Source organism: Macaca nemestrina, chromosome 1, assembly GCF_043159975.1.
Source record: "Macaca nemestrina isolate mMacNem1 chromosome 1, mMacNem.hap1, whole genome shotgun sequence".
Lineage (NCBI taxonomy): Eukaryota > Metazoa > Chordata > Mammalia > Primates > Cercopithecidae > Macaca > Macaca nemestrina.
In genome coordinates, this window is record NC_092125.1 from 18,375,790 (window position 1) to 18,392,229 (window position 16,440).

At 45.7% G+C, this 16,440-nt stretch overlaps 1 protein-coding gene and 1 long non-coding RNA gene across 10 annotated transcripts in view; one reads left to right on the forward strand and one right to left on the reverse strand.

Annotated features, from left to right (window-relative positions):
• The first annotated feature begins 360 nt into the window (after positions 1–360).
• Positions 361–14,191, forward strand: LOC112423149 (uncharacterized). 5 transcript variants are annotated; one of them, XR_011610530.1, is made up of 6 exons: positions 606–825; positions 4,216–4,377; positions 5,738–6,160; positions 11,626–11,868; positions 12,670–13,067; positions 14,053–14,191. It is a non-coding gene; the product is annotated as an uncharacterized lncRNA (long non-coding RNA). The 5 variants fall into 5 exon arrangements; XR_003013615.2 differs by lacking the exons at positions 606–825; positions 14,053–14,191 and adding an exon at positions 361–504 and having other exon boundaries at positions 12,670–13,315; XR_011610532.1 differs by lacking the exon at positions 14,053–14,191 and having other exon boundaries at positions 582–825; positions 5,974–6,160; positions 12,670–13,315.
• Positions 5,490–16,440, reverse strand: part of LOC105499157 (calpain 9) — a 53,359-nt gene continuing 42,408 nt past the window's right edge. For 2 of the 5 annotated variants that reach the window (XM_011771637.3, XM_071074467.1), the window contains 6 exons: positions 15,038–15,102; positions 14,474–14,542; positions 14,047–14,125; positions 11,702–11,818; positions 8,750–8,808; positions 5,490–5,903 (listed from right to left, as the gene is read on the reverse strand). In XM_011771637.3, coding sequence (XP_011769939.2) covers positions 5,877–5,903; positions 8,750–8,808; positions 11,702–11,818; positions 14,047–14,125; positions 14,474–14,542; positions 15,038–15,102 — 416 coding nt within the window. In that variant the 3' untranslated portion in view covers positions 5,490–5,876. Of the gene's footprint in view, positions 5,904–8,749; positions 8,809–11,701; positions 11,819–14,046; positions 14,126–14,473; positions 14,543–15,037; positions 15,103–16,440 lie in introns of those variants that run through there. The other 3 variants (XM_071074466.1, XM_071074464.1, XM_071074476.1) reach the window with 2 other exon arrangements.

A 16,440-nucleotide genomic window follows, 5' to 3' on the forward strand; every position in this document is an offset into this window, starting at 1 on the left:
TGAACCAATAAACCTCCTCGGGACTATCACTGAGCTACGTTCTTCCATCAGAGGCACTGTTCAGGCGCCAAGGAGAGTCTCACCCTCTGCCTCTCCTCCCACTCAGAAAGGCACTGTGGGGCTGGGAAAATGCCCCAGGCTGGCATCAGTAGCAAGCACAGCCTACTCTTGATTCACAGCTGTGGTGACGAGGCAGCCTTCACACTGGTACTTGGCAGGCGGTCTTGGCTCTCAGTAGAATGGTTCTTTGTTTCTACTAATGATCCAGTACACTGAATTGGGCTGGCACCAATGAACCGGGTACCTCTGCCAACCAGGTCACATGCTCTGTGCTTTCTGAAGCCCTGGCCCCTCAGTGCACTGCGTAGCTCTGCACAGCACAGGGTGGAGAGGAGCCTGGAGGCATGCTCTGTATTTCAGATAAACATGACTACGACTTGAGGTTCTCTCCAGGCACTGTCCAAAGGATTTGGTCTCAGGACCAAAATGTTATAGGTTGATATGGTATGATATGTTTCATGTTGTAGGTTGATATGGTTTGGCTCTGTGTCCCCACCCACATCTCACTTTGAATTTAATCCTTATAATCCCCACATGTCAAGGGCAGGACCAAGTGGAGATTAATTGAATCATGGGGGCAGTTTCCCCCATGCTGTTGTCATGGTAATGAGTGAGTCTCATGAGATCTGATGGTTTTATAAGTGTCTTGCATTTCCCCTGCTGGCACTTCTCTTTCCTGCTGCTTTGTGAAGAGGGTACCTTGCTTCCCCTTCACCTTCCACCATGATTATATGTTTCCTGAGACTTCTCCAGCCATGCTGAACTGTGAGTCAACTAAATCTCTTTCCTTTACCAATTAACCAGTCTCAGGTATGTCTTTATTAGAGTGTGACAGTGGACTAATGCATAGGTCTATTCAGATTTTCAGTATTCTCTGAAGGTAGTTCTGGTAATTTATCTTTTTCTAGGATTTTTTCCATTCCATCTAAGTTGTCTAATTTGTTGACATAAAGTTGTTTAAAACATTCACTTATCATTCATTTAATTTCTGATGGGTCAGCAGTGATGCCTGCTCTTAGATTCTTATTGTTAATTTGTGTTTTCTCTTTTTTTTCTTGGTCAGTTTAGTTAAAAGTTTATCAATTTTGCAATCTTTTTTAAGAATCACCTTTTCATTTCTTTGATGTTCTCTATTATTTTTCTCTTTGCTAGTCAATTGATTTCTGCTTTAGTCTTTATTTCTTTCCTTTTAAGGTTTAATTTGCTTCTCTCTTTCTCTAATCTTAAGATGGAAGCTTAAATTATTGTTTTGAGAACATTCGGCTTTTCTAAGTCCTGCTTTAGCTTCATCCTATTAATGTTGATGTGTATAGACATGTGTAAATACATAGTATATTTTATTTTTGTTTCATTCAGTTCAAAATCTTTCTAATTTCCATTGTAATTTTTCTCTTCAGCCCATAGTTATTTAGAAATGTGTTAATTTCTAAAATTTGAGGATTTCCCAAACTTATTTTTGTTTCTATTTTAATTCCTTTGTGGCTGGAGAACATACTCCGAGTGATTTAAATTCTTTTAAATATATTAAAAATTAGTTTTATGGTCTAGTATGTGGTCTAACCTGGAGAATGTTCCATGTGCTTTTGAAAAAATGTGCATTCATTACTTGAGGGAAGAGTGTTCTATGAATGTCAGTTAGTCAAGTTGGTTGATAGTGTTGTTCATGTCTTCTATTTCCTTGTTAATTTTCTGAATAGTTGTTCTATCAGTTATTAAAAATGGGTTAATGGGTTATTGAACTCTCTAACTACAATTGTTAAGTCTAAATAATCTATTTCTTCTTTTAATTATATCAATTTTTGCTTCATAATTTTGAGACTCTGCTATTAGGTACCATTACACTTGTAATTATTATATATTCTTAATGAATTGACCCTTTATAATACTGTAATATCATTTCTTGTCTCCAATTATATTTCTTGTCTTAAATTTTATTTTCTCAGATATTGATGTAGGCACTCAAGCTCTCCTATTGCCAGTATTTGCATGGTACTCTCTTTTTCATCCTTTTACTTTCAACTTTTGTCTTTTTGTGTGAAGTATCTCTTGTAGACAGTATCCAATTGAATCTTGCTTTTTTATCCATTTTGACAATCACTGCCTTTTGATTGTAGTGTTTATTCATATTTAATATAATTATCAGCATGGCTGGATTAAGGTCTGCCATTTTGTTTCTATGTCTTATTTTTAAAATCTATTCTTCCCTTACTGCTTTTGTGCTAAACATTTTTTTTTTTTTAAGTATTCTACTTTGATTCCTCTGCTGTTGTACTGTATTTTTGAGTTATTTTCTTAGTGGTTGCTCTGTAGATTACAATCTGCATCTTAATTTACCTGAGGTAATACTGACTTAATTCTAAGAAAATACAGAAATATTGCTTCAATACTTTGTTTCTTCCCCTCTCCTTTATATCTATTGTTATAAATCCAACAATACAGTGCAATAATTAATGCTTTATATCATCTAATGTCTTCCCTCAAACAAAATTAGAATGGAAGATAACACGTGTTTATATAGTCTTTTATATTTACCGAGAGATATCCTTTTGAGTGCTCTTCATTTCTTTCTACAGATCCACAGTCTCATCTAGTTTTATTTCCTTTCACCCTGAAATACATCCTTTAATATTTTTTCAGTGGCAGGTCAGCTAATAATGAATTCTTTCAGTCTTTGTTTAACTGGGAATATCTTTATCGTGCCTTCATTTTTGCCGTTCTAGTGGAAAAATAGAATTCTTGATTGAAAGATTTTTCCTTTGGCACTTGGAATGTCATTCTACTGCCTTCTCTCGTCTATCATTTCTGATGAGAAGTCAGTTGCTAATTGCATTGTTCCCTGTTCATGATGAGTCATTTTTCTCAAGCTGCTTTTCAGATTTTCTCTTTTTTTCCCAACAGTTTGACTTTGATGTGTCTAGGTGTGTTTCTCTTTGTGTTTCGTGTGATTTTGGTGTGAAGAAATAGCGTTAGATAGCTCGCGTATACTACTGTTTAATTAATTAATTTTTATTTTTATTTTTATTTTTGAGAGAGTCTCATTCTGTCACCCAGGCTGGAGTGCAGTGGCATGATCTCGGCTCACTGCAACCTCCGCCTCCTGGGTTCAAGTGATCGTACCTCAGCCTCCCTAGTAGCTGTGATTACAGGCTGCACAACCACACCCAGCTAATTTTGTTTTGTTTTCTTTTTTTTAATTGTATTTTTAATTTTTTTGAGATGGAGTCTTGCTCTGTCGCCCAGGCTGGAGTGCAGGGGTGTCATTTTGGCTTACTGCAACCTCCACCTCCTGGGTTCAAGCGATTCTTCTGCCTCAGCCTCCCGAGTAGCTGGGACTACAGGCACGCGCCACTACACCCAGCTAATTTTTGTATTTTTAGCAGAGATGGGGTTTCATCATATTGACCAGGCTGGTCTTGAACTCCTGACCTCGTGATTTGCCTGCATTGACCTCCAAAAGTGCTGGGATTACAGGCAGGAGCCACCATGCCCAGCCACTGTTTAATTTAAAGGTAGCAGGGCATGAATTTTTTGGTGCCAAGACCTAAAGCATATATTACACAGGTGGTGATAGACATAATGTGAATGGCCATAAATCGCAATTTTCCTAAGACAGCTCCAGTTTACATCTATTGTCCTGGTGTAATAACTAATATTATTCCTTTCACACTCAAAAGCTGTTGGTTTGAATTATAAGCTACAAAATCACTCTAATTATAGTCAATCAAACTCATGCATGTAAAACATCTTCTTTTGTTTCTGGGTATCAGTATCAGACCATATAATTCAGAAACAAATAGAAGCTAAATTCATATGCGTTTTTTGTTCTCAACTCATGATCATATAATATTCTCTAGAGCCCTATTGAACTGTCCTTCAAGACTGATGGTTCTATAATTCTTGAATTCTTGCATTGAAGAACAGAGATAAACCGAAAGCATGTGATAGTATCTAACTCTTTTAGACATTTAAGAAAACACTGGTTCACAACAGTGGGCCTTAGTTGTGCTGAGTGCCTGTTATGTGTCAAGTACTGTGCCAGGCACCTTCTACTTACTTACAATTTCATATATTCATCATAAGACCTCAGTGAGGCAGAAATTACCATCCTCATGAGTGGAGGAAACTAAGTCTCAGAGAGGTTAATAACTTTCCCAGGGACATATGGATGGAAAGAAAACAGGACACCAAGTTCATAAACTTCATTTCCTGGGTACCTTTCAAGCACAGGAAAAATCAGTGAGAGACAGTTACGTGCTCCTGGATATAAAGGCCGAGAAGCACCCTGTGGGAGTGACACTAGAAAAAGGAGCTCAGAAGGTGAGTCCCCTTCCAAGTTTTACCTGTGAGCAGGGCTAGTGTTCACAACATCTAACAAACAATATGGCAGCAGTGTGCACCGATGAGAGTGGGCACAGGCCGAGCACAGGAGATGGCATGTCTGGGGTCGTACTGGCATGCCCCAGCACAGAACCTTGGTCCTAAGCCTGCTCCTGAGAGAGAGCGCTTGTCTTGCATCCACTGCTGTGTGAACCCAGGGAAGGGCTGGAAGGTAAAGGAGAAGATCATGGTGCCTTGGCCACTATCAGGGACAGGGTTCTGATGAAGCGCCACTTCTTTTTTTTTTTTTTGAGACTGAGTCTCGCTCTTGTCGCCCAGGCTGCAACCTCCGCCTCCTGGGTTCAAGTGATTCTCCTGCCTCAACCTCCCAAGTAGCTGGGATTATAGGCGCCCCCCACCACGCCCAGCTAATATTTGTATTTTTAGTAGAGATGGGGTTTTGCCACGTTGGCCAGGCTGGTCTTGAACTCCTGCCCTCAGGTGATCTGCCCACCTTGGCCTCACAAAGTGCTGGGATTACAGGTGTAAGCCACCACGCTTGGCCTCCACTTCTAACTTGATCTTCATCCCAACAATTCTCCCTCCTTCCCTCTTGGCATCTCCCGCTCCCATCCTCCACCTCATCTGCTACAAGTGTACCAGCAAGAATGCGGGGCTTGGCGTGTATTGGGCCAGTATCTTCTCATGTTACCTCCCATTATTGCAGTTCAGTGGATTCTCCTATTTAGCACTAATGAGCTATAATGAGAATTCTCTGTTCTGTTTTCCCCCATCATGTTGAGGATGAGTAAGATCAAACCTCACCAGAATCTGGATTCCTTGAGAAGAAATAACAGCATTCAGCTTTTCTGACCCAAAGTCTTCAGACACAAAGAATGTCTGGACTGGATAATGACTGTTTCAGTTACTACCTCTTGTAGGAGGAGATAGAGATTGTCACCTTGATCCACTCTTATCAGAGATCCACTCTTGTCCAATTATCGGAACTACCTGATGTCTTCCCCGATAAGGAAGCACACTTATGATGCAGAAATGCTAAATTATGACCTCACCCCATTTCCCCCTCATCTTATTCCACACACACATTTATAAAAACATGATTTATAAAGGATGTCTGATCACAATGACTGGAGCTACATGGAAGCCAGGATTCTGTGCATTAGAACTCTGAGTGATTCTTAATGGAAGGAAGTAAGGAAAGTAGAGTGTGGGAAAGCTAGCGATGCCTGAACCTGGATGTAAGGCATAGGTGGCGCCATCAGCCACCTTAGGGCAGTGACTTTACAAAGGAGTAGCACAAAATCAGAGAGTGTAGCTGAGTTCATTTCATTCTTCCCAGATCAAGATGGAGAAGGGAGAAGGCCTGACGATGAGAGGGGAGTGAGCCCTGGGCGTAATGGTTCCACACCAGAAGTTCTGAAGGTCAAGGTCCAGAAGCCAAGATTCAGCTGGGCAGGCTGCATCTCTACAAGGCAGCCTCAGATGTTCATTGTCAAATGGATGAACTGGGGGGGGGGGTGGGGAGAGAGAGAGAGAGAGATATGAGGGGTTGTTGTCCTTCCATGTCCCTTCCAGCCTCAGCCTCAGGAGTGGCCCCAATTTGCTGACATCACAGGAGATCTGCTATTTGATCATGTTGCCTGCCAACTTGGATGCCTGTCTCAACAGGAAACCATTTAAAAAAAATAAATGAATTCTCAGCACTTGACATTTTCTGGAGGTTCTGAGTCCTTTCCGAGTGAGCTCACATCAAGCACAGATGGTAAGACAGAGACGGGAAAATGTGCTTTCTCCCTGTTAAGAAGACAGCCTTGCTGAGGCCTCTTGGGCAGGGCAGTATTAAGTGCCTTTTCCTTGTTGATGAGGGGTCCTCTCACCTTTGGGAGAGAGGTGGCCCTCCACCACGGAGGGGCTGCAGGAAGTGGAAGCAGGTTCTGAAGCCGGTGGGTGTTACAAGTGAGCTGAAGAAGTAGCATGGAATTCCTCCTCATTTTCCCTCCTGAGTCCACCCTGCCTCCTCCTTCCCAACAGCTTGCTTGTCACAGCATGGTGACTTGGGGCAACATGATTATATGAGATGGTTTTTTTCTCCCTTCTCTGTCCTCCTTCCTGGGCACAGCATATATAGTATGGGGGTTACTGTAACAAAAAGTGCAAAGGCTCTTTTAGGAAAGTGACTGTAGGTGAGGCCAATTCAGCCAGGAAAAGCTCCTATTGCTTCCTGGGATGGGTCAGGGGAGAAGGAGAGAGACTTTAAAACATGGATACTTCAACTTGGCTGCACACTGGACTCACCAAGGGGATTTAAAAACAACAACAACAATGTTTGGGCCTCACCCCTAGAGATTCAAATTTAATCAATCTGGGGAGTGGCTGGGGTATCAGAATTTTTAAATCTCCCCAGGTGATGCTAGCATGCAGCCAGATGTAAGGATGGTAGGTTTAGAGGGAGAGAATGCAATGGTTTTCCCTGTTGTCCTGCAAAGTGATGATATGGGACAGAGCAGGAACCCATTCCAGTCCCTACACCTGTGGACACTTGGGTTGGAGATGTCCACACTTCCACCTTGAATCTGCAGCACTGGAGTACTTCCTCCATGCTGCTGGTGCTCTGGAGCCCTTGACTAGCCAGGAGGCCACTGAGTAACAAACCTTCCCACTCTCACTTTCCACTGTGGACCAGGGACAGCCATCACACTTTTCATGTTTTTTAGTGACATTACTTATCATTTACCTTAAAGTAAATGATAAATAAAGGTGGACCTAGGGGTCTCTCTTGTTTTCTTTCTTTCTTTTTTAAGAGACAGGGTCTTGCTATCGCTGCCATCCAGGCTAGAGTGCAGTGGCGAGATCATAGCTCACTGCATCCTCAAACCCCTGGCCTCAAGCAATCCTCCCGCCTAGGCCTTCCAAATAGCTGGGACTGCAGGTGCACACCACCATGCCCAGCTTCCTCTTATTTTCATAATAGAATAGTTTGAGTGTGCACATCTTTCTTTGGAATCTTGGAGTGATCAAAGGAGGTATAGTTATTACATGTGTCCTACATGCTGAAGGTGAAAGACAAAACTAGAGAAGAAAAATGCCCAGTTTCTGTTCTCAATGAAATAATAATGCATCCAGGGATCTGAGATACACACTTGAGAAAATTAGTGACGAGTCAACATAATTGCCAAATTATATGATATTATTATAAAGCAAAACTTTTGGTGTAATATATTAAGGCCTATGTCTCTTTCTGTAAATGGTTAAACCGAGGCGCAGAGCAGCCTAATCAATCGAAATCAGAGCACAAAATAGGGGAGGAGGTACAATCCTCTAAAACACATACTGTCATCAAGCTCTTCATCTTCAAATATTCAATAAAATGTTATCCAAACCCAATGTTACTACCGAATTTGGAAATGAGCTAACTGTGAGTGTGAGCATGGAAACTGGTGGAGAGGAGAAACCCCAGAGATTGGGTCGGAGTCACGGGCTGCCTGGCTTTAGTGTTGTTAGGTAGAAGAGAAAGCAGACCTAGAAAGAGAGATACAGGGAGGGAAAGAAGGAAAAGGGAGATAAAAATTACAGAAACCACTGAAGGAAGCTGCTCCACAGGTTTCCCTCTGTCTTTGGGCAGGAGAATGTCTCAAGAGCGTTCTCAAGCTTTATGCGCACAGGAATCACTAGGGTCCTGTGAAAGGCGACTTCCATTCAGCAGGTCTAGGGCAGGGCCTGGCACTCCGCATTTCCAACGCTCTCTCCTAAGTGATATCTGCGCTGCTGCTGGCCCATGGACCACCATCTGAGCAGACGGGGTCCACGGGGATCCTCTGGGGAGGGGGTGATTGAAACCTCCTGGAATCCTTCTCCCACGCCTCTGACACTCGGACCCATTGTCTCCCACCCCCATCATTGCTATGATGACCCCGGTAACTGACCAGTTTTGTACTTGTCAGAGTTTGGGGGAGCATCATGGGAACCACAGGACAACATGAGCAAGTGAGAGTGAGCAAACTGGCAGCTGGAAGGCAGGCAGGCTAAGTTACCCAAATGACAGAAGGAAGAGAAGGACAAGAAGGCAGAGTCTGCTCACTCACTCAAGTCAAGGTGATTAATCTCTCTATGCCTCAGTTTCCACCCTGCAAAATGGGGATACTATTGGTACTTAGCTCACAGAATTATTGTAATAGCTCAATTGATTACTTAATAAGTAGTATCTCAAAAATATTAGCTATTTTGTTGTAATCACTCCCACAGCTAGATATCAGGCCTCGCATGAAATCATGGGTTCGGCAAACATTTATGGAGCTTGGACTCTGCCGGGCCCTGGCTGGGTCCCTGAGCAGAGGGTCTGGATTGGCCGTACCTCATTTATAGTGAGATGAATGAACTCCTTGTTCTTCGTACTGAGAGCCTGGAACACCCCTGATAGGAGAGACGGGGGAAAGGCATCCTTTTAAAGAAAATTCCTTTACCAAGTTTGTTTCCCAGTGACCAAAGGGCCTTTCACTGGAGCCTGTGGGGAAGCTGCTCCATCTGGTGGTAAACAAGGACTTTCATTAAGGATGGTGGCAGGACTCGGGCCGGCTAAAGGGGAACTTCTCTGAATGGATGGAGGTCTCCAGTCCTGTAGCAAGCCAGTGTCACCTAAGCCAGTCAGCCGGCCAGCAGCTCCTGGAGCCAAAGCAACTCCCCTATCTTAACCTTCTGCGGGGTACAGGGCCCTTGAAATCCATGGGCCTCAGAAAAAAAGCACATATACCTAAAGTTTTGCATGAATCTGAAAGTTGTTAGTCTCGCCCTTGTAGGAAGGGGCCGTGGGTGCTGTCACAGGACAGGAGGAGTCCAGCGGCACAGGAGAGCATGCCAGCACTGAGCCGGAGGCTGGGTCTACCACATGGTGTCACCTGAGCAAGTCACTGCTGTCTCTGGGCCTCAGCCTCCTCACCTTCAGAAGATGAGGTTAGGCCAATTAGCCCTGGCTTCACTTGAGAATCTCACAGGCAGCTTTAACAATACAACCCAAAGCGGGGGGGGGGGGGGGGGGGGGGCGGGGCGGGGACCATCACTGAACACAGGAAATGGAAGAGAACCAACAACCAAACATGGTGACTGAGTCTTATGTGGATCCTGAGTCAACCAAGCAACTGTAAAAAGGTGGCCTGGGAGATTTGGGCATGGACTGGGCACTAGAGAACATTGAGGGTTTGCTGAGAATTTTGTTAGGCATGGAAATGGCATGATGATGATGCTAAAAACAAGTCTGTCAGCTTGAGATAGTCAGATGAATGGACAGAGTTTCTGAGATCTGCTATTAAATTATTTAGGGGAAAAAAGTGTGTGTTGCGGGAGCACAAGGAAAAAGTCAACAAGATGATAATTTTTGAGGTTGGGTGTAAAGGTCTCGAAACACCTGGTGAATTTGTATAACTCCCAATGCTGTGTGCCACCCCTGAGATTCTAATAGAATTGGTCAATTGTGCAGCCTGGTCATCAACATTTCTTTAGGCACCCCTGGAGATTGTAATGTATAGCAAAGTTTGAGAAGTGCTGGTGTGAGGTGCATGGGAACCTATTATGATTCTTTATATCTAAGTGGAGGGTTGACATTTTTACAATAAAAAGTTAAAATAATACTGGAGTAAAGCTCCGTCCTTGGTAATTGTAAAAGTCCTCCAGGCGAATCTAATGTGAGGATCCCAGGGTGGAAGGTGTTAAGCTTATAATATTCCTCTATTATAAGAACAAGCTGAGGCACTCCCACCCCTCTTGCTGGGAAGGAGTAAGCCTGGGTGGTTTAGAAAGGGAAAGAGCAATTGAGAGAAGAGAAACTAGCAAATCTCATTATTTCTAGGGTCAGCTCTGACCACCCTGTAAGTCTAATGAGTGATTCTCTTTCAGGTGGGGTCTTTCTAGGACGCACCTCTCACTAGCTACCAGTAACCCCTAGGGAAAGCCCAGTCTCCTGGCTTGATATACTAGCCCCTTTGGGGCCTGCTGATCTCTCTGTGGTTTTCTCTCATCATCTCTTAATCAACACATATTCATTGATTGTCCATAAATTATGGCTCTCCTGGAGCTTAGAGTCTAGAGGGGCTGTGCTTCAAGCAAGTAATTAGTGTTCTATTACCAAAGAAGCAGAGGGAGCTGTCATGCTGATAACCGAGGGTCACAGCCCTCACCTTTTAATTTTAATTTTATTTATTTATTTATTTATTTATTTATTTATTTATTTATTTATTTTGAGATGGAGTCTCGCACTGTCGCCCAGGCTGGAGTGCAGTGGCACAATCTCAGCTCACTACAACCTCCGCCTCCCAGGTTCAAGGCGTTCTCCTGTCTCAGCCTCCTGAGTGGCTGGGATTACAGGTGCATACCACCATGCTCGGCTAATTTTTTGTATTTTTAGTAGAGGCAGAATTTCACTATGAGCTGGTCTTGAGCTCCTGACCTCATGATCCATCTGCCTCAGCCTCCCAAAGTGCTGGGATTACAGGCGTGAGCCACCGTGCCCAGCCCCTTGCCTTTTTTTTTTTTTTTTTCAATCAAGTATTCGTACCTCGAAGTGGCCTATGGAACATAGATTAGAAAATACCAAGCAGGATCAGCTGCATAATTTGTGAGGCCCAGGGCAAAATGGAAACGCGGGGCCTCCCGCTCCTATGTTATTAAGACTTTCAAGATGAAAACGCTAGAGCATTAAACCAAGCATGAGGCACCCTTGGGGGCATGGGTCCCTTGGCACCTGCACAGAGGGCATGTCCTCGTAGTCACCCCGGTGCTGAGTTACAGGCCCTGGACATGCTTCATTCAGCCCCACCTTCAAAGCCACCTGTGAGGGGCAGGATGGCTATGACAATAAACTGCAAACACTGAAGCTCACGGGCACATAGTCTCTCTCTATTTGTGGTGTAATAAATCTTGTTTAAGGTAACTGGGTTAATGTCTAGGGCTTACAGGGTGGGGAGGTGGGGAGGAGGAGGGACAGAGACTCTCCTGTTTCTATATGTTATGATGGGATTTAACCTGAAATTGAACCTTTCCTCAAACACAAGGCACAAACCTGCCCCACCCCATCATCCTCCCAGAGGCACTATGAATGTATAAAGAAAGGCGATGCCAAGAAACACGCTGCAGGGGAGGCTGGCACATTCTGCTCTTTAGCTAACGGCAGAGGCCCACAGGTCCGCACACATCAGACCATGGCTCTCTGTGGTCTGTCTTTGCCATTACTTTCACCAGGCTGTTTCCCACGCACTCACGGAGGGTGACTGAAGTTGCCACCCCGAGTGCACCCTCAGCCTCGCTGGACACTTACGGCTCGCATTCTCCAGCCGGACCAGGCAGTTGAGGAAGTCATCGAAGTCCATCTGGAGCTCCTCATCCGCATACCTGAGCACGATCAGCTGTAGGAGGTGGCTGCTCAGCTGAAAGCCTGTGGAGATGAAGGAGGAGACCCAGGACCCGCCGTATCCGAGCCCCGAGGTGAGTCTGCACCTTTGAGGGAGCTCCCAGGCAGCCGAGGGGAGGCCTCAGAAGGGGGAGCCACTGTTTCACTCCTCAAAGCTGGGGTCCCCACACCCAGTGGGACTGCTGTCCTTGGTGTGAATGCCGTGTGAAAGCGTGAATCTGCAGTGCAGGGGCGAGTGTGCGGGGGACTCTCAGGCATGCTTTCTGTGTTTAATGGCTTCCGAGTTTAGTGAGTTCATGATCTTAGTTTTGACACCCATGTCACCCATAGGGTCTCGCTGACTTTACAGGAAGCTTCGTTTGGGGGAACTTAACACTGGTGGTGTCTGAGCCCCACACTCATTCCTACACCAGCCTCCCCTCGTGTTCTGTGTCTCAGGTCACTTCCAGCTGTGGCTCTAGAACATTTCTCAGAGGGGATGCTGCTGCCCACGGTGAATGACACTGTGTGAGGGGCCCATTCCTACACACCCACGATGGGGGAAGAACGCCAGGCCAGGAGGCCTGGATCTGAGCCCTGGCACTGCTCCAGCCATGGCATACGGGTTCAGTTCTCTGGGCTTTGGTTTCCTCATTGTCAAGTGAGGGGTTTAGACAAAGTGAAGTTCTTTCTAGATCCAATATTTAGTGCTTCTATTTTTTTTTTTTTTTGAGATGGAATTTTGCTTTTTTTCCCCAGGCTGGAGCGCAGTGGCGTGATCTCGGCTCACTGCAACTTCCGCCTTCCAATTTCAAGCGATTCTCCTGCCTCAGTCTCCTGAGTAGCTGGGACTACAGGCGCCCGCTACCATACCTGGCTAATTTTTGTATTTTTAGCAGAGACAGGATTTCACCATGTTGGACAGGCTGGTCTCAAACTCCTGACCTCGTGATCCACCCGCCTCGGCCTCCCAAAGTGCTAGGATTACAGGCGTGAGCCACCACACCTGGCCAGTGCTTTGATTTCTCATCATTGCCCTTAGAGGTGATTTCTTTCCCCCTTTCATTTTGGTCTACATGTTCGCTTTCTAGGAGGTGTTCACAGGATTGTTCAGAAATCCACCCGGGGTCTTTCTGCTTCTTTGTAATTCCAGCGGAGGAGCAGGCGGGTCAGGCGCAGAGCGCAGAGTCTCTGGAGCCTGCACGGCAGTGCTGGCAGCCGGCTTTGGCCAGAATCCTGGTGTTTGGGGCTAGAGCAGGGGGATGAGAGGCGATCCCCCCTACGCTACGTCAGGGTAGGAAAGACACAGCCATGCCCCTCCTCTCTGAGCGCTCCCTTTGTCCCCTGCTCAGTTCCTTCTCCTACCCTGGAAACAGAGTCACCACCCCCTAAGAAAATCAGGCGCCCTTCTCAGCCTGGCACTTTGCTCATTTGTAAATCATCTGATTTTCTTCTCCCTGACATAGGACCTGAGATGGTCCTGGCCGTGTATACTTCATCCTTTTATCAGGCCTGAGCCTGGACATGTTTCCAGATTTTGCTTTCCCTCACTTTAAAAGGTTCAGGAGGCCCCTGTCTGTGAGGTGTGCTTGGTGAGCAGCACAGGCGGCCCGGCGGGCGGGAGGTCTGCAGAGCACCCATGGAAACTACGGTTGTGTGTGCAGGACATGGGACCACACAGAGGCCGACGGCCATCCAACCCCAGACAAGGGTGGGAAACGCCACCTGGAGCCCAGCCTTCGGGAAGGGGAGCAGGGTGTAAACTATGATGCAGTCATCGGTTTGGATTCAGAGTCTGCTGCTGATAAAGCCCGGGACAGGGCCACAGGTGGCAGAGGGGCGTGCCGCCCACAAACCATGCGCGCTGCATGCTCTGTCTCATCCACAATAACAACCATCTGAGAGCAGAAATGAGACATTTGGAATCACTGCAGCTTGCCACCAAACAGCTATGTGTTAAGTACTGGGCCAGAAAACACGGTCAGAGGCTATGAGGCCTCCAGAGGGCAGGCCAAGTTCAGTTTTAGCAGACACATTTAAAAAGTTTCTACCAGTGTTCACAGCAGTTTAAAATGAGGGCCCTGGTGTCAGCAAGTGAATCTTGGGTCTGAACCCTGGTGCTGCCACTCCAAGGGCCATGACCTTAAGAAGCACCAACTGGGCTCAGAGGCCCACCTCCTGGGCAGCAGAGAGAAGACCTGCCATCTGCTCAGGTTGCCCATGGGCAGTACCTGGCATGCAGTCAGCCACCTGCATTCCAGTCTTTTCTTTACCTGCAGCTTTCAGTGCAGTCCGCAGTTCATAGGTAGACATGGTGCCGGACTTGTCAGCATCAAACCGAAGGAAAAGGTTCTAAAGGGTGGAGAGCAGAGGCATTGAGGAGGAGCGCACCTGAAAGGCATTGCCGATGGCAGCAAGTGGGTGACAGCCAGCCCGGGGGAGCTACCCTCCAGGGGCTGCAGAGGCCACGGTTGGACTGGGCCTTCCAAAAGAAGTGGGTCTCCCTTTTGTCTTCCTTTTCATCTTGGGTGGAAGCACGGTGGTACTCCCATAAGCATCGGAATAGCATGATGCTGTTTTCCCTTCTCCCCTGTCTGAATACAACTCCTCTGGCCTGCAGTCTGCTGCACCTTTTTAAATCCCCTCCGCCCTAGGCGCACAGGTTCCCCTAGAGGCCAAGCCCTGCTCCAGGTTACATACAATCCACTGCTTCAGCTTGTCCCAGAAGACTTTGAATTCATCAAACTCCAGCTTCCCATTCCCGCTGGTCTGTGCCGTGTGGGTTAAGGGAGACGTGAGCAGCGTTTCAGCCTGAGGCTCCTCGTGGGACCTCAGCTCTAGGACTGCAGATGGGGAGGGCTGATGGGCTGGCCTGGGTGACAGGTTTGGGGCCCTGGGGAAGTGGTTTTAATGGTTAAACCACAAATCTCTGAAGAGGGGAAACGGCAGAGGTGGGATGGGGGTGCTCCCAGAAAGTTCACAAAAACAGAATTCCGTTCCCTTAGACGGGATCCCAAAGTGGCAAGAAGACCCCCAAGTTCCTTCAAAAGCTTCCCACCCCTGCCCCTGGGCAGGCTTGTGCATCTTGATTCTGATCCAATTTCAGCTTCGGGGTCCCCCAGCTTTGGGTTATTTTCTGCGAAGAAGACTATTCTACTGGCTAAGGATGTCATGTTCTTGGAGAGTCTGAACTATTAAAGATTACTCTACTGTGCTTAAAGCCCGGATCCATGTCTATTTCTGTTCAAATATTTGGAAGGATACATCCATCAGGGAAATGATGTTTTTACAGGAGATCAGGCTTAGCTTCTTGAATTTGATGTCCTTTTCTGAAATTGCACATGAAAGCTGAATTTGGTTGACTCCAATAAGATAAACCTATGTACCCATCTGCTGAAAGCCCAATAATGTGGCTAAAGCCGGGGCTGCTGGAGGCTGTGATGTGGCTACTGTCTTATGATGCTGGTGGGAGTAGAAGTTAACATGACCTTTCAGAAGGAAAATTGGCAAAATGTGAAAAAAGCAATAAAAGTGGGAATACGCCTTCATCCATTTATTCTAGTTCTAAGAATCCCGAGCAAAGAATTACATATGAAGATTTTTGTCATCACATTATTTATAGTGGCAAAAATTTGGAAGTGAAATAATGACCAATAGAAAGGCACGGTCAATACTTTAGGCTATGTCTATGTAATGGACTATTATATGACCCTGAGGAATCATATTTTTGCAGCCTATTTAATGGCAGGATTTAAATTTGTTGGAGAAATTTGTACTCCCATACTACTGCTGGTGAAAATGTGAAATAGTCACTTTAGAAAAACAGTTGGATAGTTTTTAAAAACATTAAACACAGAATTAATCCTCTTAACTAAACATATAGTTAAGAGGATGGTTACGCCACCACGTAACCATAGACTGTGGCATGGTGATGGAACCATCCTCATAACTATATACCCAAGAGAAGTGAAAACACATGCCCACCCAAAAAACTTGTACAGGAATGTTTACAGTTGCATTATTCATAATGACCAAAAACTGGCAACAACCCACATGGCCACCAATAGATGAATGAATAAACAGAACAGGGCCCATCCATACGATGCGATGTTATTTGGCTATAAGAAGGAATGAGGCATTGATACATGGATGGACTTCGAAAACATCATGCCATGTGAAAAAAGTCAGTCAGAAAGGACCACATATCGTATGATTCATTTTTTTTCTCCCTGAGACGGAGTATTGCTCTGTTGCCCAGCCTGGAGCGCAATGGCGCGATCTTGGCTCACTGCAACCTCCACCTCCCAGGTTTAAGCAATTCTCCTGCCACAGCCTCCCAAGTAGCTGGGATTATAGGTGCCTGCCACCATGCCTGGTTATTTTCTTTTTTGTATTATTAGTAGAGACGGGGTTTCATCATGTTCACCAGGCTGGTCTTGAACTCCTGGCCTCAGGTGATCCACCTGTCTCGGCCTCCCAAAGTGCTGGGATTACAGGTGTGAGCCACTGCTCTCAGCCTATGATTCCTTTTATATGAAATATTCAGAATATGTAAATCGAATCTATAGAGAAAGAAAGTAGATGAGTGGTTGCCTGGGGCTGGGGGAAATGGGTACAGGGCTAACACTGTTAACAGGTAAAGGGTTTCTTGTTGGAGTGATGAAACG